We start from the raw sequence: 22630 nt of genomic DNA on the forward strand, positions 1-22630 counted from the left end.
TATCCACATACATGGAGATCCCTATCTGATCCAGCCACACAGATATGGGCCATGTCTTGGCCATCTGGCCAGTGATGTATAATATACATCACATATGAAGATTAGGGATGTGCGCGTGTACACGGTTATCCGTGTACACGGTTTGTAAACCACTATTCGTTTTGAAAATACAATTCGATTATTCTATTAAATATATTTTTAATTATTGAGATATTAACTTTATTAAACATTTAAACTCTGCGCCCATATTACTGTCTTGTCTTAATAAAATGTTACTTTTTAACAAGCAAATTAAGCAATCCCTTGGTTGATTTGCGGAGCATGACTGTCTGTGTCAGTCTGACTGACTGTTGCGCGCTGCAGTGGTCGCGCTGACATGCAGTGAGTGTGCGTGGCAGCCACACACCAGGCAGGCTGTCCGCTGCGCAAGTAAATTAATGGCAATTAAGCGACGTGTATCTTAAACATACTGGATGTGAATCACTCGCCTGCACGCTGCATCTGTGATCCGGTCCATGAATTAATCCATATTTTGAGGTGAGAACAAGCCAAGGAGAATGCTTAATCAATAATCATACATTGGCTGAGTATTGCTCAGTTACTATAGCTCCAGTCAGACAGACATCAGCTGTTGTAGCGACCCAGCTGAGACTGATGCGCTAATTATTACTGACCCAGATTCACGCAATGACGTAATTGATAAATTTGAGCAAGATTTCAATATTATATAACATTTTAAAAGGCTTTTATATACTCTTGATACTTTTTTCAAACGAGGTTTGCCCTAATAGATCGAAGTGCTCAGTTTTGACTATTTTCTGTGTGAAATTACAATAAAAAAAAAAATAACAATTAATTTTCGACTAGTCGAGTATTCGTTTACAAAATTGTCGTGTACACGTCAGTGAAATTAGTCGCTAGGAACATCCCTAATGAAGATCCCCATTATCGATAACATCAGGGATCTTCATATATGGGCAAAAAAGGGATTCTGAGGAATACCCATATATGGACTTTTACATAGGTGATGTCCGCTGTGATATCACCTGTGTCGGGAACCACAGTGTCAGGCGTTATAGACAGACAGACAGAAACATGTGCCGGTTTGCATAGTTAACTGCGACCTACAGTCACAATAAATAGTACATTTGATCAAAATATGTTCAATATGTTCCGCAATTGGGCCTTAAACCCCTTATAATCTATACTATACTTAAATGATCTACAGTCGTGCTCACAGCGCGTTCTTGCAACCCAGCAAAGGTTGGCCACTTTATTGCGACCGTCAGGGAGCAGTTTACTATGAAAACCTCCACCGGCCGTCAGTCCGTCCGTCCGTCCGTCACACGTCACACGTCACACCTTTGCCCTGCTCATATCTCCGCATCAGTATGACATCACACCACATGTGTACACAAACCTTTGTGTACGTTGCTGTGGCAACAGTCTGTTGTTGCTGGTTTGTTAGTGTACGTTAGCAACCACCTTAGCAACCATGGTTTTACCCTAGCAACCAACTGTTTACCCTAGCAAACCAACTGTTTACCATAGCAACCATGTTTTTTTACCCTAGCAACCAACTGTTTACCATAGCAACCAGATACGCAGAGCAGGGATCTCCATATATGGGTATAAACAGGTGACATCACACTGATGTCAGATACTCAGAGCAGGGATTTCTCCATAATATATGGGCATAAAAGGGATTCTGTTAGGGATCTCCATATATGGGCATAAAAGGGATTCTGTTAGGGATCTCCATATATGGGCATACAAGGGATTCTGTTAGGGATCTCCATATATAGGGGTGGCTCGGTATCAACATTTTGTTATCGCGGTTACCGTCCTCCCATTTACCGCCGGTATTGCGGTAATTACCGCACCCCCGTATCTATTAATTAAGGCTCGGCGATAAGAGAAAATCATCTGCCCAAAATTCGTCGCTCCACAGTCCTATAAGCCCGACTGCTCGAGTTCCCCGTACAGCACAGTGGGTCTGGCTTTTGAAAGTAGCAGATCTACAAGCTCACAACGCGTCGCGTTTGCAACACGTTCTGAGCTTGTAGATCTTTGCAGTGTCGGGTTACTATAGTAACGTAGGCTACAGAGGCGTCAATTGGGTATGGCAAGCTATGGCACCTGCCATACCTAGGCTACAGGGGGAAATAATAAAATGTACTTTTCATCGTGCCTGTTGCTAAGGTATGGCAACATGACTGGTGTCTTGCACACGCGCGAGGGCGCACGTGCAAGACACCAGTCATGTTGCCATACCTTAGCTTTTGCTGAACTGACGCTACTGGGGCTTCAGACATGTACTGCACGCTGGTGAACAAACCAGATGAGACGGGTATAGTGATTGTGTACGGTCTGTGATTATGTAAACTGACGTCTCAAATCGCATTGATTGAGTGGTGATATAAACATAGTAAGCAGGTTTTAGTTAACAGACTTGACAGAAAAGGTTGTAGTCGGACAACGACGGGCACACGCGCTACTGTAAAAGTACTCACGTCTAGCGCTGGTTTCATTTTCGGTTTTAGTCCTCACGCTCCGCCCGTATGAATAAAACAGAAACGGCCACAAGGTATGTATAAACATACTTGTGTGAGTTGTGTCGTGTGGATTATGGAGAAAGTTTAACGCTGCTGAGGCTATGAGGCTACTGCACTGCTCCAGTGTCCACTGTGTCTCCGACTCTCAATGTGACGGGCCAAGCTTCCAATTGTTCCAAACCTGTGGTACGCGGCCCAGAGCAGAGCGGCATGGAGCGCATGCGGTCCTCGCTTCTCCCCCGTTTTATAACTCGCTCGTTCTCAATAAAAATAGCCTATTTTTTGTCTTTTTTGACCGCGGTAAGGACCCTGACACCGCGGTAGGCCGCGGTATACCGCGATACGGCGGTACGGCGGTTACCGAACCCAGCCCTATCCATATATGGGCATAAAAGGGATTCTGTTAGGGATCTCCATATATGGGCATAAAAGGGATTCTGTTAGGGATCTCCATATATGGGCATAAAAGGGATTCTGTTAGGGATCTCCATATATGGGCATAAAAGGGATTCTGTTAGGGATCTCCATATATGGGCATAAAAGGGATTCTGTTAGCTGTTAGTGATCTCCATATATGGGCATAAAAGGGATGCTGTTAGGGATCTCCATATATGGGCATAAAAGGGATTCTGTTAGGGATCTCCATATATGGGCATGAAAGGGATTCTGTTAGGGATCTCCATATATGGGCATAAAAGGGATTGTATCCCAGATGATGCCCTGTTAGGAGATCCACACTAACAGAATCCATATATGGTCCTACCGACAGCTGCTATAAGCCAACCCTGGCGATAAGGTCTGAGTCGAAGAAATGCTTCTTTCCTGGCAAGAATTGCCCCTTACTGTAGGGCTTGTTTGTGTATTGTATGACATCACGCCACATCATCGGCTGAGGACTGTGTGATGTCATCATATCTCCATATATGGAGACATAAGTTGCTCATGTCCAAATATGGGCTGGTGAGGTCAGACTTAGTGTGATGCGTAGGTTATCTCCATATATGGAGATTCAACTTCAATGAGTAACCATGGCAAACTGTCAACTGCCCGTATGTCTTGATAATTGGTAAAACAAACTTTTGGCCTATTTGTGGAGATAAGCGACCAACGGTCGCTTATCTCCCGATTAGGGAGTCTTACTGGTATGTTTATACATTGTCTATTCAAAAATTGCAGATCTGACGCATGTACATCAGCTATTTTAAAACATTTATAAAATATATATATATTTTTTTAAACAAATCTTTTTGTGTCAGGGGGTCCCTGGCACAAAACCTTTTCAGATTAGGGGGTCCGCGACCAAATACATATCATTTTGGGGGTCCGCGAGGTTTGAGAGCAACATTGTCATGTCTTCTCTCCCTAACCTCAGTAACCTAATCGGTTCTCACAGGTGGAGACACATAGCCTAACGGGGGCCTCCCGTTCCGACCCCTCTCTGCGCTCCAGTAGCTGGGGTGTCGCACCACATTCTGGGCCCTGGGTACAAGGATTCACTCACATTTTGTGCTTTAACTATTGAAAAATAGCAGATCTACAAGCTCACAGCGCGGCACCGAGTGCCGCGCCGCGAGCTTGTAGATCTGCTATTTTTGAAATATTTTGAATGTTTCAAATTCTTCTAAGGTTTTTTTTTAAAAGAAACTACGTTTCTATGTCAGTGGTGCTCAAACCTTTTCATGTGAAGGACCCCCAAAATGATATGTATTTGGCCACGGACCCCCATCTCAAAATATTTAGTTCCAGGGACCCACCCAGAAGCAAAATTTGAGTAACAAATGTTTGCTTAAAAAATACATATATTCAAAGATTTGCACACATTTTCACGACTTTTCAAAAATAGCAGATCTACAAGCTCGCAGCGTGGCACTCGGTGCCGCGCTGTGAGCTTGTATATCAGCTATTTTTCAATACCTAAAGTATAAAATAATTAAGGTCCCTCCACCTTGGGCCCTAGTAACTCAGTCCCACTCCCCCCAGCCCCCTTGTGACGCCCCTGCTCCCGACCCCTCTCTGCGCTCCAGTAGCTGGGGTCACTGTTGCATGTTGCCATGATGGGGTCAGTGAGCGGTGAGAAACGGATAGCCCAGAGGACCTCAGAGACAAGTGGCTTTCTGTTTGTGTGTGTGTGTGTGTGTGTGTGTGTGTGTGTGTGTGTGTGTGTGTGTGTGTGTGTGTGTGTGTGTGTGTGTGTGTGTGTGTGTCAGTCAGACCCTGGCTCTGGTGTACAGGTGTTGCATTACAGCTGGAGTGTGGAAGGGAGGAGAGGAGAGGGGGCTCCCAAAGGGGCTTCCTTCCACAGGATATAGTGCAATCCTCCAGTGTTTAAAGGGCCATGTTTAGATAGGTGGGGCTTCCACCTTGCAAAAGAATATATATATATATATATATATATATATTCAAATAGCCCATACAAGCAGCTATCTGCTACAGTCATGAGCTCAACATGGATCTGTCTGATTTCCCATATTCCATCCTGATTGCCTAAGAATGGCTTTCTTAAGTTTGCAGGATTGGTCAGTTTCGAACAAAAAGCCTCAAATCATGAACACAGCGTGCAATTTTGGCGAAATTGTGCATGCACATTCCCACATAGGTCAAGGAACAAATGCCACCCTTTTCACATTTGCGTGTTATAGCGCCACCAGCAGGTCGACTTTTGCTAAACACAATTTTAGAACAAAATGCCTCAAATCATGAATGCAGCGTCCAATTGCCATGCAAGGCCGCAGAAGACATGGCACCCTTTTCACATCGGCCTATTACAGCACCACCAGGAGGCCACAATAACCTACCTGACCTGGCGGAGACCTGTGCTCTGAAGAGCACTGCTTCTAGTTTGTCTTGGATCTAATGTCTTGTTTATAACTTGCTGTATGTATAGTGTTTAACTGGAAAGTAGCGGGTCGAAGAGGCTAATTGTCGGTATCGGCCCGAGAATGAGGGAGTCTATCCCTGTTACAATGCGCTAGAGATGGAGATGGAATGCTGAGGTGGAGCGCCACACCTCCACGCCACGCCGCCACATCAGCTCCCAGTACTTACCGCACGACTTGCCGCACCCAAGCCGTGCTACGCATACGCAGAGTTGGCGGTGCCCGGGTTAAAAGCCATGACCTTGTGGTCCAAAACAAATGCTCAACCGACCAAGCTACCCGGACAATGAACTGGAAAACAAACTACAAAATCACCCCTTTAATCATTTAGACCTTAAAAATATCCTAACTAACAGTTTTTTCATGTCATGGACCCCCTAGAATTATATGTATTTGACCACAGACCCCCCCCCATCTGAAAATATTTGTGTTACAAATGTCTGCTTTAAAAAAAAATATATGCATTCAAAGATTTGCACACATTTTCAAGATTTTTCAAATATATCTACAAGCGCTGTGAGCTTGTATATCTGATATTTTTTTTTAATAGTTAAAGCATGAAATAATGGTTAAAGTGGTGACACAGATATGAGTAGCCGGTCTAAATGGGTTTAGCGGACCCAATGAACCTTAAGGGTCCATTTGGTTCTGTTCGTACCCCTCCAACTCAGGCTTTCAACAGTGCAGCGATCTGCCTGTCAAGGACCTCAGTGGAGAGGGAGTGGACTCTGTTAAAAGCGTGGTGTTTTGTGGCCGGGGGATAATGATGGCATTCTGCAGGCTGGGTGACCAGGGTGACCATGGGTGGTTTGGCCGCTCCCGCCTCTGCACAGCCAAATACCTCAGGGTTGATTTAGCTCTGTCACCCTTCAGGAAGCCACGTAATGACATGTCATTTCACCTAAATAAGTTAACTGCAAAGTCACGTCTTCCTTGAAATGAACTTAACCCGTTGAGACCTTCTACAAAATGCCTTCAAAATATGTGGTTCTTAAACTTTTTTCGTGGCAAGGATCCCAAAAATGTATATATATAGGCCTACAGATCCTTCTCGAAAAATTAGAATATTGTGTAAAAAAGCATTGCAGATGCCATAGCACCTCAAATCATAACTGACTTCGGAAACTTCACACTGGACTTCAAGCAACTCTGACTTCAGAAGGTTGACATTTCTCCATTATAAATCCTCGTTTTGAGTGGTATCGTGTAATATTCTAATATTTTGAAATATGGACTTTTGATATTCATGAGCTGTATGCCATAAAAATTCTACGTTGTAACAAAAAAAGGTTTCAAGACAATGTACTTTTACACAATATTCAAATTTATCGAGAATGATCTGTATATATTTGGCCGCAGACACCCCCCATCCGATTTCTTTTTTGTGACGAGGGATGCTTAGAAAAGAAGATTTGTTAGAAATGTCTAAATCAGGGGTCTTCAACAGGGGGTCCGCGACCCCTAGGGGGTCCACGGAGGTACTGCAGGGGGTTTTCCTTCTTTTTTTTGCCTTTTTACACATTTATGTTAAAAAAATAAATCATGATTCTATCCATTTTGAATAGCTTGAATACATGATTACTATGCAATTGACAGATTGTTGATATTATTGACATTTGTTCTCAGTTAATAAGTAGTATGTTTAGAAATGGTAGTGGTACGGCCCACCCTGCTCGCTGTAACTTGTACTTGTTTAAAATAAAAAATATGTCGTAGCCCCGACCCCCCCACGCCCACCCTAAGAGGTTGTAGGGGGTCCCTGCTCCATCTCCCCATCAGTTTGGGGGTCCCCGGCCTGAAAACGTTGAAGACCCCTGGTCTAAATTATTCAAAACTCATTCAGCCATTTAAATAATAGCGGAAATAGCCAACCTACAAGCCCACAGCACGTCGCAATGAGTTGTGACCTTGTAGATCTGACGTTAAAAGTCCACTGTAAAAAGTTAATGAAAAATAATTGTGAAAACCAAACACGGAAGATTTGGGGAAAGAGATTTTTGAAGGGGGGGGGAAAAAAGGGTATGTTTCCTCTGGTCCCATAATAAAAAAAAAATAAAAATAAAAAAAAACAGTCCTCAACCAAAAAATGGATCCAGGAGCACTAATCTACACCATATACTCAAAGCCTCCAGAAAACCCTCAAACCCACTTCAAAACATGGGTGTATGATGTGGGGGGGTTATAATTACATGTGTGGACATCTATTCACTGCCGCTATGAGACCTTAATAAGACCCCAGGGCTATCAGGATGTTTATCTGTCAGTCTTGATTGCCTCTTGTCTGTCAGTCACTCCGTCCTCAACAGTGTAGTGGAATAGTCTAGTAGGAAAGGGGGGTCCACGCGCATAGGGTGGATTTTTATCAGCCACCAGTTTTTTTCTTAATCCTTAAAGGGTATATTTTAAAATTCTGCCAGGGTACAGGCTGAAATATCGTCCCAAGGGGTTCATTTGTAATGTTTTCTTGCACCTACCCATTCACTTACTATACAGGAAAAAAAAGACCCCCCAAAAAATCTTCTTTAAGTACCATGTAAGGGGTCTAACTAGGGTTTTTTCATGATTCTGAATGCAAAACAAATGCTTGCAATGGATTCGGAATCATGAAAAAACCCTAGTTAGACCCCTCACATGCTAGTTGAGGGAGTTGCAATTTGCAGATGTTATGAGCTTGTAATATCTTCAAATAGCTAAAGATTAAAATAAGGCTAAGTGGTTAATGCTTTGTAATAATCTAAATCTGAAAAGCTCTCAGAGTGCCCGGACATAGGCTAAATGTAGCCTGGGAGTGCATCTCGGGTTCGAGTCCTGTTCCCGATGATCTTTGCTGCATGTCTCTCTCTGTCAAATAAGACGTATTGGAGTAAAAAAGTACAGAATCTTCCTCTGAGATGTAGTGAACTTGAAGTTTAACCCATTTAGGCCTAACCTATAGTTAGGCACAAATCAGAAATTAGCCTACAAAAACAAATATGTTGATACATACTGTACATGTACTGTAAGCCCCTCCCAGAATGGGTTAAAGTATCCCCCCAAAATGGAAATGCTCAAGTAAAACAGTGGTTCTCAACCTTTTCAGGCCGCGACCCCCAAAATAATCATATTTTAACTGAGGAACTCCCCACCCTGACGAGCACTAAGAGTTGAGGCAATACATTTTGTATAACACGGTTCTATTGTGAAAATAGCAGATCTACATGCTCACAACGCCTCGCGTTGCGAGGCGTTGTGAGCATGTAGATCAGCATGTAGATCAGCTATTCTCACAATTTCTGCCTCTAATATTTGACAATTATGGCCGATGTTTAATTTGTCATTTTAGATACCCTCTGTCCACAACTTTCCAACGTCCCATGGTGCATTGCACAGAAGGAGTGTGGCAGTTCCGGTGCCACAGCCGAGAGTGATCTACAAGCTCACAACGGTTGCATCTGCGACGCGACGTGAGCTTGTATGTCTGCTGTTCTCCGGAAGTGTACCACAAATAATTCTACAGTCAATTCTCGCGGAAACAGGTGGATACACTTAAACTTTATGTTGGTTTGTTTACTGTGTTGAGGGAGAAAACAATGTTGCACATTAAGCTAATCATCTGGGGAACCCCCCAAAATAATTGAGGGACCCCCCTGGGGGTCCCGACCCACAGGTTGAGAACCACTGAAGTACAAGTACCTCAAAATTAAGTAAAATGTACTTAGTAACATGACACCGCTGGTGGACGTACCCTTGGCTACGGCTGTGTGACATTAATGAGGCCCCAGGCTGCCAGCATGTTTATTTGGACCTGTCACTCCCCCCCCCATGGGGTGCAACTGGCACATTTATGAACCAAGACACCCCCGTCCATCTGGGTGACAGTTGAGGAAAACAGTAGCGTAGGGTCGAAAACGGGGGCCCATGGGGGTCGATTTACGACGGGGTCCGGAAAAAAATGGGAAAATTCACAACCCGGGCCTAGATGCAGCCGTTCACCTCGTCAGGAGGACAATGTAAAACTAGCATGGCAAGCCAGCCCCGATACGTGCTCAGTCACTCATTACTTCCCCAGTATCAGGTCTGGACTTGGGCCTATAGGCACAGAGTATGAGAAATCAGAAAATTATCGGGGCCAATCAGTGACTGTGTTTCAACTGCTGTCCGCACAACAAGTGAAAAGCTTCCCCTGATTGGTCCATGTGTGGATGGTGACGTAGATGCATCCTGCGGCATTTTCAAAACAACAATGGCTGCCCTTGATGCAACAAGTGTAACAGTTAACGCTGAAACGATAAAACAAGCAATAGGTGAAGTTATTTCTGAGTTGGAATCAATTACAACTATTAAAAAGGAACAGGAGTATGCGCTAGCGGAGTTCATCGGCCGAAAATACGTGTTTGTTTGCCGTTCTTCTGACTGGCTGCACAGTGATGACAGATGTTTTGCTATGCTGATTGGTTAGAGGAGTCTGTCAGTCAAGGCAAGTACTCCTGCCCACTTTTCAAGCTGCCTATAGCCCAAAGTCCAGACTCATATTGAGTGAGTGAATGTACAGTATGAGGCTGGCTTGCCAGGCTAATGTAAAACATCATCGCTGTTGTCGGGCAGAAACTGCCTATCTTCACATTATAGGGAAGGGATGATAGGAAAATGTCATGTCACAATTATTGTGACCGAAGAAATTATGATATTATCGTGATAATCGAAATATCCCCAACATCTATACCCTGTGGCGGAACTTTTGCCAAATAATAGCAGATCTACAGACAAGTTGTGAGCTTGTAGATCGAATTTTTTTTGGCAAAGAGATTTGTTAGAGAGTGGAAAAAAAAGACTGTATCAAGTACATTATTTCCAGGTCTGTTTTACCAATTATAGAGGGTTTAAATGTTACCAGATACACACTTCAGCAAATGGAAGGCGAATTGATCCCAGTGCTTGACGGAAAACAATTTCAAGATACATTTAAATCTCCAAGATGCGATTATCGTCCCATCCCCACTCCACATTCTTTGTCCGAAAATTAACACTCTACTTGATCATGCTACAGAATCACACGAAAGCATCAGAAGTGCGAGCTCAAAACGCACCCCAAAGCGACATCTTTCGAGCTCGTAGATGCTACTTTCGATGCTTTTGAACACCTTAAAAAGTAACAGTTTTGGACATAGATTATGAGGTTTCCACCCGACAAAGACCATATTCTAAGCACCCAAACAGACGCTTTCAGAGTTTTTGATCCCACGTTTTTATTGGTCCTATACTTTTTGCCTCGACTAAGCAAACCAGCACCCCACAAGATGAGGAACAGTTTATTTTCACGATTATTTTTACTGGCTTAAAAGTTAGCCCAGTTGTGGTTCTCAAACCAGGGGGGTCCCTGGAGCCCACTTTAAGGACCACTGCGTTAGCCCAATGTATACGAAAGACTAGTCAGATCATATTCACTCTCTCCACTGTAATCTCTCCCGTCTGGAATACTGAACTAAATCTAACAACAACGGTCTTCTCTTGTGGGGGTCAATCCCCAGCACAAACCCAACTCAAATTGGTGGTCCACAACTGGAAAGATGGAAATAAAATCGGACAAGTACTATAGTCTGATAATACACTAATAATACACTAATAATACACAGCTCTTTCTTACAGAGAGGAAAATAGAATAGGCTACCTGTCAAAGTTCAAGATGCATCACATTAAACATTAAACATTTTAACTGAGATGGAGCCTGTTTGTTCAGAAGTTCTATATGTGTGGGGACAAATGATCATGAAGCCCTAGCCTGCAACCAGTGTTGTACAGGAGATTCAATGTTTGGGGAGGGGGGGGGGGGACGCAATTTTATGGCGTCAGGCGACAAATTCAGAACAGAACTGGTATCTTTTTTTTATTGGCCAGTTGTTGTGACTGTGAGTTTGTGGCTGACCACCATCTATGACGATGACAACTGACAAAAGTAACAAATATTATTAAATATCATTAAAACAATCATTCATTAGTGTGCAATAAGTGTTAAATGGCTTTATAGTAAGGATAGTACTGTAAACATGTCTTGATTGCCTCTTGTCCTGATTGTTTAAACATGACATCATGGGCCGCTATGCTCAATAACAAGCTTGATAAGCCCAAAGCTTATTGATACCGGGTACTAAATAAATCTCTTATCAGGTTATCGAGCTACCCTTGTTTAGTGCTCCATCCCTATGCATGACCGGACCAATGCAAAACCGCCTGCGACAACTGGTACATCCTACGTGAAAATGTTTGAAAACCACTGGCCTTCTTGCCTTCCAAGGAGCGAGGCAAAAAACTTGACAAAAGAAAAAAGTACTCGGGACAACTTAATTCCCAAGCACTTTAGTCAGGGGCCAGCTCACGAAGATAAAAGGGGGGAGGGGGGGGGGGGAGAGCAGAAGCATTAAGTCCTTGACGTTTTAATGTTAACCATAGAACGGATCATTGGCGCAGACAATGGGTCGACATGTGTTGCACTCCGCTTGCACACAAGGTACAAGGGGGCTGGGGGGCTGTGTGTGTGTGTGTGTGTGTGTGTGTGTGGGGGGGGGGGGGGGTCATCTGGAACAGATCAAAACCGTCCCTCTTGGTGTTTCGGAGGGTGGGGTGGGGGTGGGGGGGGGTGGGGGGGGGGGTGTAGCGGAATCGTAGCTGTAGCGAGCTGTCCTCGCGTGTACCGTTAGATAGGGATTTTCACATAATATCGTCACTGTCGGGCAGAAACCTTGTATCTCCAAGTTTCAAAAATAGTATGTTCTTTTGTAAATTAAAGCCCTACTTCATCATACAAGAGTGTTGCACAGAATTAGTGAAAACAGCCGATCTACAAGCACACAACGCCTCGCGGCGCGAGGCGTTGTGTGCTTGTAGATCGGCTGTTTTCACTAGTTTAAATCATTTTTAAAATGATGAATGCAAAACGAACGGTTTGGAGATACAATGTTTCCACCCGACAACAACGATATGCACGTGTGTATATGTGTTGCTATGACCATAAGCATCTCCGTCTGGTTCACATCTCACACACACACACACACGCACGCACGCACGCACGCACGCACGCACACACACACACACACACACACCCCTCCCCAGAGCCCTTTCTCTTCCCATTGCAATAATCCCTTCAGGAATATAGGCTGGAAACATAATTGAATATACACCTAACATTTCCACATGGATGTTAGCGGCTTCTTCCCTCCTCCCCTCCACTTCTGCAGTGGAGAGATGGATGAGTGCTTTCCTAGCCATGGATTATAAATCTATTGCCTGTCTGTCGGGTGGAAACCTCATATGTCCAAAACTTTTATTTTTTTATTTTTTTTCAGGATTAAAAAAACCCCACAAGTAGCGGATCTACGAGCTCGAACCGAGCTTGCAGATCAGCTACTTTTGGTGCTTTTGTGTGATGCGGTATAGGGATGGGACGGTATGAAAATGTCATATCACGATTATTGTGACTAAAGAAATCGCCATTTACGATATTATCGCGATAATCAAAATCCATTATCCTGGGGTGGAACAAAAAGACTTTTGATAGAGAGAGAAAAAAAGACTGTATCAACTTAAGTATGTATACTTTTATCAATTATAGAGGGTTTAAGTGGTACCAGATATGCTGTATACACTATACGTATTGGATTCATGTTAAATGTGTGTTTTCAGACATTTCAACAACTTAAACCCTCATTACCTTGTAAACGTGACCTTTGACTCAATATTTGGTCTGCTCTTTTCCCCCTGTACACGAAACCTAGTCTTCCCCGAAAATAGCAGGTCTGCAATGCGCTCTGACACACTTTTGCCCTACCCAATATCTCCGCCACCATTGCCCCTATCCATGCCAAACTTTGCACACTTTCACAACCTCCACCCCTCATTTCTCACATGGCCCTCTTCTAGCACCACCATCAGGCGCCACCAATTTTTGGACACTGCTCCTACACATTCTGCCCTAAGATCACGCAAAGCGATACACAGTATCTCTAAAGTCATGTTATCAACATGGATCTGTCCCATTTCCCATATTCCCTCCTAATTGGCTACGATTGCGTTCTAAAGTTTGTGTATGCGACCTGATGGTTGCTTATCCCCCGATTAGGGAGTCTTACTGATGTATAAGTGGTTAATATAATTTAGTTCCCTATCACACAAAGATTTGGGGGCTCCCCTGCAGTATCTCAGAGGACCCACTAGGGGTCCCAGACCCTCCGTTGAAGACCCCTGAAGCAGGGAATTAATTTATGAAAAAAGAAAACACAAAAAAATGTTAAAATACGGAGATAAGAGGTTTCTGCACGACAGCTACAAAATCTTGAGAGTGCCTGAGGAAGGAAAGAGGGGGCGTGGCGCACTTTTCTCGTTACTACCTCGGGACGTTTTGCCAAAAAGAGGTGCCCGGCAACCCTTCCGCCGTCTCCTTTAAGGAGTGGAACAGATGGTGCTACAAAAAAAAAACACGGAACCCCGTTTTATACGAACAGAGGAGAGGAAAACTGCTGATGTGAAACACAACCAAAAACTACAAAGCCAAACCACCATCACCCCCCCCCCCCCCCCCCCATCGATGTAATCAGCCCTACCCACTGGTGGAAAGTAACTAAGTCAAAATCGAGCTATCTGTTACTGGAGTATTTCCAACCTCCAATACTTTTTTCTTTTACTCCACTACATCTTGTCTAAATCTAAATGTGGTACTTTTACTCCACTATGTTTATTTGAGAACTTTAGTTGATTTGTATATTAATTGCAACCGTAGGTCACAAGTTTCTTGTCCGCATATCTCTGTCTGTCTGTAAGTCACGACTGACACTGTGGTTCTATGGGTTAATTTGTCTGTTGTTCTACAGTATGTGTTTGTCTGTGGTTCTATGGGTTTGTCTGTGGTTCTATGAGGTTTGTCTGTGGTTCTATGGGTTGGTCTGTGGTTCTAAGGGTTGGTCTATGGTTTTAAGGGTTTGTCGCTCTGACATCATGCTCTGATGTCACTGTGATGTCAGGGGAACCACTCTTAACAGAATGGGTTTGCCCCTCTGACATCACGCTCTGGCTTGAAGTCCCTTTATTGCCCATATGTGGAGATCGCTGATGTCATCACAAGTCACACTGGCAAATGAATTATGTCCTTGACTGTTTTATGCCCATATATGGAGATCCCAGTCCCGATGTCAGCATATCTGGGAATGCCCATATTTGGTAATGCCCATATACAGGCATGTTCTGACATCACATTGTTGAATATCATGCAGGGGTCTCCATATATGGGTAACTGGTCCGATATACATCACTGGCCAGATGGCCAAGAATTGGTGCGACCCTAAAGGGCGAGGTTGCATGTCGCCCTGAGGCGTCTTACTAGTTATTATTACAAAACATACATTAACCGCTTCAACCCTACATACATTTTAGCCATTTGAAAACAGCAGATCTACAAGCTCATAATGCGTCACATCGCGTGATTCGCGTCATCAAAAGACGTTTATACATTTTACTTTTGGTACTTTAAGTACATTTTGATGCCAATACTTTCGTACTTTTACCCAAGTGCATTTTGAATTCTGGACTTTTCTTGTAACGGGATATTGATAATTGCCAGACCCATGAAATGGGTAGGCCTACATAAGCAAATGTCGGTCTGTCCGGGTTTTCTATATAAAGGGTATATATGATGATGACATGATGATGACATGCCTACAAAAGGCATGATGTCATAAATGATGATGACAGACAGGGGGTCTGGCACAACCAGGTTGACCTGGTCTAGTTGCCAGACCCATGAAATGGGTAGGCCTACATAAGCAAATGTCTGTCCGGGTTTTCTATATAAAGGGTATATATGATGATGACATGATGATGACATGCCTACAAAAGGCATGATGTCATAAATGATGATGACAGACAGGGGGTCTGGCACAACCAGGTTGACCTGGTCTAGTTTTACTCAAGTAAAACAATTAAAACGACTTTTTTTTCCCACCACTGAGGAAAACTGCTGACGTGAAACACAACCAAAAACAACAAAGCCAAACCACCACCATCATCACCATCATCCCCCCCATTGATGTAATCATCCCAACCACTCTAATATCTCCCCTAATGGTTTCCTTCAGCGCAGCCAAAACACCAGAGGGGGTGTGTGCTGTTTGTTGCACCGCTTGCAAACACTTAACAAATCACCATGGGAAGTAAAACACTACCATGTTGCGTGCTTTGCCCTTTGTAGTTGCAGGAAAGACGCACAAAGCAGCATGAAAATGTAGTAGACGAGTTCTGTTGCGTCCAAATGCTGACACTTGCAGTATGCGTGAATGCACGCCTGCACGCGCACACACAGTCCTGTCACAATTATTACATAATCGTCTAATCGTCCAAACATTTAAAAAAGAATTAGTGGAAATAGCAGATCTACAAGCTCATAACGTTGTAGATCGGCTATTTCCACTATCAATGTTTCTTTTTTAACACGTTGCAAGCCGCGGCAGAACCCTCTGAACAGAGGTAGCGCCGAAGAAATAAGCCATTTATTTACAAACATGTTTTAAAAAAACAAAGCCCACATGATAACAACACGTACTGGAGTGCTCGACACAGCGTACATATTCATCCTGCAGAGGTCGGCGATCTTACTTTGGCGAGGCGGAGGGGAGATCAATTCCATTCGTTTACGTGCGGCGAAGCAGGGAAAGGAGCGATAGAGAAGCGGCGCCCGAACGTGATTGAAACCGCGATCCACGAACAGAGACAAAGACCAGCCATCTTGTTTGAGCTTCTTGCTGAGTTTCAACACTGGGGAGAGGATGAGGCTCCTCCTGGCCAGCCATCCATCCAGAATGTGAGTCAACGGCGTGGCCTGCTGGATATTAGGAGTATCACACCCAGCACCAGAAAATGACTGTCAGAGCATATTAACCCTTTCAGATCGCTCCAAAAAGACACAGAGAAGAATTTCCGATGTTTTTTTTTTTTTTAATTATAATTTATATCAAAAGTCCGGGAATAGACGGCGTGGCTGATGGGACCCAGTAGGAAGTCCGAGGGAGTACGGCCAGGCTTAGAAGGTGTTAAGTATAAAGTTGTCAAATATGTCAGTAATTTCTTTATATATTTAGGTCATGTGTCATATCTGCTGTGCAACTTCAAAGCCTACAAGCCAAACAGAAATGTAATTGTCAATGACAAAAACACAATTAAATCGTTAATCGCTATTATTTGAATGACAATTAATCGTCATGTAAAATCTCATAATCGTGACAGATATGTGTAGATAGATAGATAGATAGATAGATAGATAGATAGATAGATAGATAGATGTGGAAGTATATTGTACCACGCATGTTGTCTTACATTATTAGTGCATAGACAGAGAGATGTCTGTACAACTCATGTTGTTTTACATAAATTGTTGAGATTGTTGATCTCGGTGATAAAAGACAGGCTACAGTTGATGCAGTCATTGTGCGTGTGCGTGCATGATTCAGTGAGTATCCAACATCCACTCCAAAACATATTCCTCTTCACGTGATTGAGACGGGATGCGATTGAATCTGTCGCTAATGGATGAAAAATGTCTTGCATATGGACAGTTTTTTTATGACATCAATAGCTGCCTGGTAGCCTCTGTACCCAGGCGTTTTCTTTTTGCATTACTGGTGACAGCAGCACCAGAGAGAAAGAACATCTAACTAGAACAAGACTAGGTTTTGCACCCTGTCTGTCTGTCAGTCCGTATGTCCGTCCGTCCGTCCGTCCGTCCGTCCGTCCGTCCGTCCATCCATGTGTGTGTGTGTCCGTCCGTCTGTTACAGCTAAGGTTGGTCCGGTCGCTGCCAAACTGTGCACACACGATCACTGGATGCCAATTCAGAACCTCTGCACCACATTTTTCACATGGGCCTGTTCTAGCGCCACCAATTTTGCCTTACAGTACTCCTACAGATTTTGTCCAAAGATCACGCAAATCGTCATGTGATCAACATGGCTCTGTCCGATTTACCACCCTTTACACATAGCGCCACCAGGAGGCCACAATAAAACCTACCTGACCTGGCGGAGACCTGTGCTCTGAAGAGCACTGCTTCTAGTTAGATGTTCTTTCTCTCCGGTGCTGCTGTCACAAGCAATGTAAAAACGCCTGGGTACAGACTACAGAGGCTGCCAGGCAGCTATCAAATGATGTCATAAAAACCTGTCCATATGCAAGACCTTTTTCATCCATTAGCGACAGATTCAATCGCATCCCGTCTGAATCATGTGAAGAGGAATACGTTTTGGCGTGGATGCTGGCTGTTTTAGCTCACTGCTTGTCAAAGTGGGGGTTGGGGGCCCCCCAGGTGTCCTTGGCAGGGTTCCAAAGGGGGACCCCAGGAAATTGAGGAACAGTTTAAACGCTTTTTTGAAACACCCTTATGTTTCGACTATTTCGAAAACATTTGATCGACAAGCTCAAATCACATCACATCTATGTTGGAAAAATGTTGACAAAATGTTGACAAATCCAGGGGGTCCCTAGTACACAATCCTTTCACACGAGGATATGTGGTCACATCCATTATGATCAATTTGGGGGTCCTTGGCTTGACATGACATGAAAACGTTTGAGAACCACTGCACTAAATCAGTGGTTGTCAAAGTGAAGTCCAGGGACCCCCCCCCCCCCCCCCCCCGGGGCCCTTGAAGGGGTCCCCAGCTAAATGATTGATGGCTATATGGACCAGATGGACCCTTCTATTACAGTGGTTCTCAAAGTGGATTCCAGGGACTTTGTGGGTTCCTTTATGGGGGTCTAAATTGACCCATATAAAAGTCTGTAACTCTAACAGTATACAAATGGTGCAGAGACTTAAGAGTTTGAGAAACACTGTTCTGAGAATGTACAAATGGAACCAGTTAACAATTAACAGCAGGGACGTGCAGAGAATGTTAGAGAGGCAGGGGCTGAAATTTCTAAAAGGGCCTTTTGGCTAAAATATCGGAAATAGCCGACCTCCAAGCTCACAACGCGTCGCAGCTTGGAGGTCGGCTATTTTCGGTACTTGATACCATCCTGAACTAAGCATAAAAAAGGCAATACCGGAGAGTATTGCATGAACTTCTACACAGTTAGGGCAATTCTTTGAACATAAGATGCTGCATTCAAGTTCAGGAGAGTTTAGACGAGGCAATTCTCTTGAATGCTGCCTTCAGGTATGGTATGGAAAGAGGGCAATTCCATTTCTTTCACCATAGTAAAAACTGCATTCATGGTCTGGAGAGGGCACTCTTTAGTTTTTACAGACGGATAAAGGGCAGGGGCTCAAGCCCCCTTTGATGTCTATGCGTGCACATGCCTGCTTAACAGCCGTACAGTTAACTGGTAAATGGTGCATTTATATAGCGCTTTTATCCAAAGCGCTTTACATAGATTGTGCATTACATTCACCCATTCACGCACACATTCATACACCGGTGGCGGAGGAAACCATGCAAGGCACCAACCTACTCACCAGGAGCAATAGGGGTTCAGAGTCTTGCTCAAGGACCCTTCGACATTAACTCAGGGGGAGCCCGGATTCGAACTGGGAACCCTTAGTGCTCTAATAACGGTTTCTCTACCCCTGAGCTATGCCGCCCCAAATGCATGCATACCAACCAACTGGGGGGGGTCCTTAAAAAATTAATTAAAATTCCAATTACCTGCCAGTCAGCAGCTGACTCCTGGAGGGGCTGCAGAGGGGCTGCACGTAGTAGTTCTCCAGCTTGACGCCCTGTGCCGCCAGCCGGTCCAGCGTGGGGGTCTTGATCTCGGAGCCGTGGTAGCCGACGTCCCGAAAGCCCTGGTCATCCACCAGGATGAAGATGATGTGCGGCGGCCGCGCTTGACCGCCACCGGCCGCCGGCTTATTGTTGATATGGAGTTCGTTCGCTGCTTGGTTGTTCCGTCGCGGATCGCCGTTGTTGTTGTGGTTGTACCAGTTCTCCCACTGATGCTGATACGGATGCTGCCCCCGCGACCCCTCCACCGCCGCCACGGAGAGGACGCTGGCCAAGATCCAGGCGAAAAACATGTTTTTTTTTTGTTTGTTTCTTTCTTTCTTTCTTTACGCTTTTTGCGCGTAAAAGCCGTTGGATGATGTGGCGCTGCTGCTGCTGCTGCGCCTCGCAGCGGGGACGCGGGGTCCGCGAGGCGGCGTCATGTCGTCGCACGTGTCCGGGGGGGAACGGCGACGTTTGGAAACAGGGTTCTCTGCATCATTCTCCTTCAGTTCACGCTGCCTGTACTATAGTCCTCCTATCCTGCAGCGATCAGTCCCGTGAACTAACAGAACACATCCAAGCTGCGACGGAGCGGTGGGGAGGAGGAGAAAAACTGAAACTTTTGACACTGGCAACGCCATGCATGCACAAGCACAACAATCTAGGCGTTTTCCACGTGTGAACGAGTCCCGTGCACTGTGCAGCTTCATAAAACGTTGTGTTCTTCAGATGACATCGACAGTCACTCTCAGGCTTGTTGTCATTGTCATGGTCCAATGTTGTTGTTACGCTTTTACAAGGGCAAACTAGACGATGTCAACGCTGTCACTTCTTGGTTCAGCCTCTTCCAGTGTGAGAATCGGTCTCCCAAAACAGACACAAAAGCGTGCAAACGTTATAATCCACATGTCCAACTAGGCAAGGACTTCGTCTTCATTGAGCTTGATTCAAAGTGGACCGTGCTGTTATAGTGTTATAGTAACCCAGCGCCTCCAAGCAGCGAGTCCCCGGTCCACTGACTGACAACATGCACCATACAAGAGGTGCACGGTTTCACTGACAGAGGAGGCAGGTCTATGCGCTCGGAGGCTGAGCCACTCTGCTTCACATTAGAAAGATATAGTATACCACCAATATCCTGAGTTTTATGTTTTCCGCCCCTTCTGTGGCAGTGATGATGGGAAGCACATTCAGCCCGACATAATAATATGAGCCCGAATGAAAGGGATGTTACGTTTACACTCTGGGGTTGATATGTTGGGCTATTTATTTTTTATCAGACACGCCCCCTCCCATATCAGACCCTTCAAATTAAACTAAACTTTAACCATGTTAGATGGTTCTGTGACTGATATTTCTAATTAATTATTAATAATATATTAATTAGGCTAATTAATTACATAATAATATGTATGCCTATGCCTTCTTACTACTAAGTTTCAAGTTGAAAAGATTTGTTTTTCTCAGTGATGGAAGTACTTGTTTGTGACATCAATGTGATGTCAGGGGACCAAATCCCTTTTATGCCCATATATGGAGATCCCTGTGATGCCAGGGGAACCAAATCCCTTTTATGCCCATATATGGAGATATGGAGATCCCTGTGATGCCAGGGGAACCAAATCCCTTTTATGCCCATATATGGAGATATGTAGATCCCTGTGATGCCAGGGGAACAAACCCTTTTATGCCCATATATGGAGATCCCAGTGATGCCGGGGTAACCAAATCCCTTTTATGCCCATGCGGAGATCCCTGATGTCATCAATATCAAGCCCATATCTGTGAATATCTATGGGTACCACTACCGGGGGTATATGATTAACTGGTCCCATATACATCACTGGCCAGATGGCCAAGACATGGCGCAACCTCGCCCTTTAGGGCGTAGGTTTTGTATAATAACATGATAATTGGAAATAAGCCTACCCCAGTAAAGTACAAATTCATCAAAGGTGCACTTCACAGGATAGTTCACCCCCAAAATGACTTTTGGAGCGGTGCTCCTGGAACAGGAGCTATAGCTCCAACATCTGGCTTTGTCCAGTCGGGAAAACATGCTAAAAATGTGTGGGCTTAAAGTAGCCTGACTGCAAGCGTCAGACTCTATCACACACTTCGTTTTGGGAAGAGAGTCTGAGATTTCGGGCAGACATTCCACTTCTGGGGGGGCGGGCAGGGGGTGGTTTAAAAAAATGTTAAGTTGACTTGCTCTTAATTGCTCCCTCTGAACCTCAAAGGGCTTGTGAGCTGCTGTAATTGATTGAGCCATACAAGTGTCAATAGCTCGTTAGTCACTGAAAGCATCAAAGACTACAATCTGTTTGATGTCTGTAACAAGAGTGGAGGGGGGAATGTGTTTGAATACACACAGACTCGCCTGATTGGCTGAATGGTTTTGAACCAGGCCACCACCCACCACGTGCCCCAAGCCTACAGCCCTGATTGGCTCGCCCTCTCTGAGGGCTGGTGGAAAACGCTTATTTAATGTGAAGGGCCAGACTACACAACACCACCACTACCAACAGGGGGTGGTGTTGTGCAGTCTGGTTTATTAACCAGGCTAGGCTTAAAGGGCTTTGCAGTTTGCACACAGGCACAAGTTATTTTATTTTATTTTTTCTGCATGATTAAAACGCATCGGATTTGGTGTGCAATGCTGTGTGGAATCCGCGCTGCGGATCCAAAAAGGAGTCATAAAAGGAGTGACGAGTTTTTACCGCATGCGACAAGACGCACAAATCAAACTGGGTTCGATCGGGAAAAAAACGCACTGCCGCAGCCACCTGCCGCATGGCAAATTCGGAGCCGGTGTGCATGAGGTCATAGAGAATCATTGTTTTCTTTTTAAAAATGTAATCGTCCGTTTTTTCCGTGCTAAAAAAAAGACGCATCTGACTGTGTGCAGACTGCAGAGCCCTTGAGTAAACTGAAGCGCTTCTACAATGTCCGGTCTACATCCTGGCACAAACAGCTCCAAGTTTGTTGTCCGGCAAAAAAACGGGGGGAAAAAACATGTTCAAAAATGGGTCCGAACGAAGTTTGTTGTACGCCAGGGTCCCATTGGCCAGCGCGTCGCAGGACACGCTGTGATTGGCTAGCGGGACGCTTGATGAAATTAACTCTTCACTTCACACTAGGTGTGATTTGTTTCTATCGATTACTAAACCCATGCAAAACCTTTTTTGTTTTTGTCGCATTCAAGCCAATAATTTGAGGAGACTCTTTGTGTCTCCATAGGGAACCACTGCTGGTCATCAAATTATTGGCTTAGGAATGCGAATATAAATAAAAATAAAAAGTGCAGTACTTGAGTGAATGTACTTAGTTACTTTCCACCACAGTCCCCAGAAGGTTTTTAGTCCCCAGTTTACAGGAGGATAGATTGAAATTCATTGCAGTCATCTTGACATGCAGGTTCTAATTGATTAGTTTCTCTTCTGTGGCTCCTCGGGGGTAGAAAAAACATGTTCCTCTC

General features: G+C 44.4%; 1 protein-coding gene across 1 annotated transcript in view; it reads right to left on the bottom strand.

Annotated features, from left to right (window-relative positions):
* arsj (arylsulfatase family, member J) overlaps window positions 1-19463 on the bottom strand; it is a gene marked incomplete at both ends in the record, with an annotated part of 57618 nt that extends 38155 nt beyond the window's left edge. Inside the window, one exon of the mRNA XM_080742224.1 lies at window positions 19093-19463. Coding sequence (XP_080598350.1) covers window positions 19093-19463 — 371 coding nt within the window. The remainder of the gene's footprint in view (window positions 1-19092) is intronic.
* Window positions 19464-22630: the final 3167 nt, after the last annotated feature.

Source organism: Nannobrachium achirus (assembly GCF_963921795.1).
Source record: "Nannobrachium achirus genome assembly, chromosome: 14".
In the NCBI taxonomy this organism is placed as follows: domain Eukaryota; kingdom Metazoa; phylum Chordata; class Actinopteri; order Myctophiformes; family Myctophidae; genus Nannobrachium; species Nannobrachium achirus.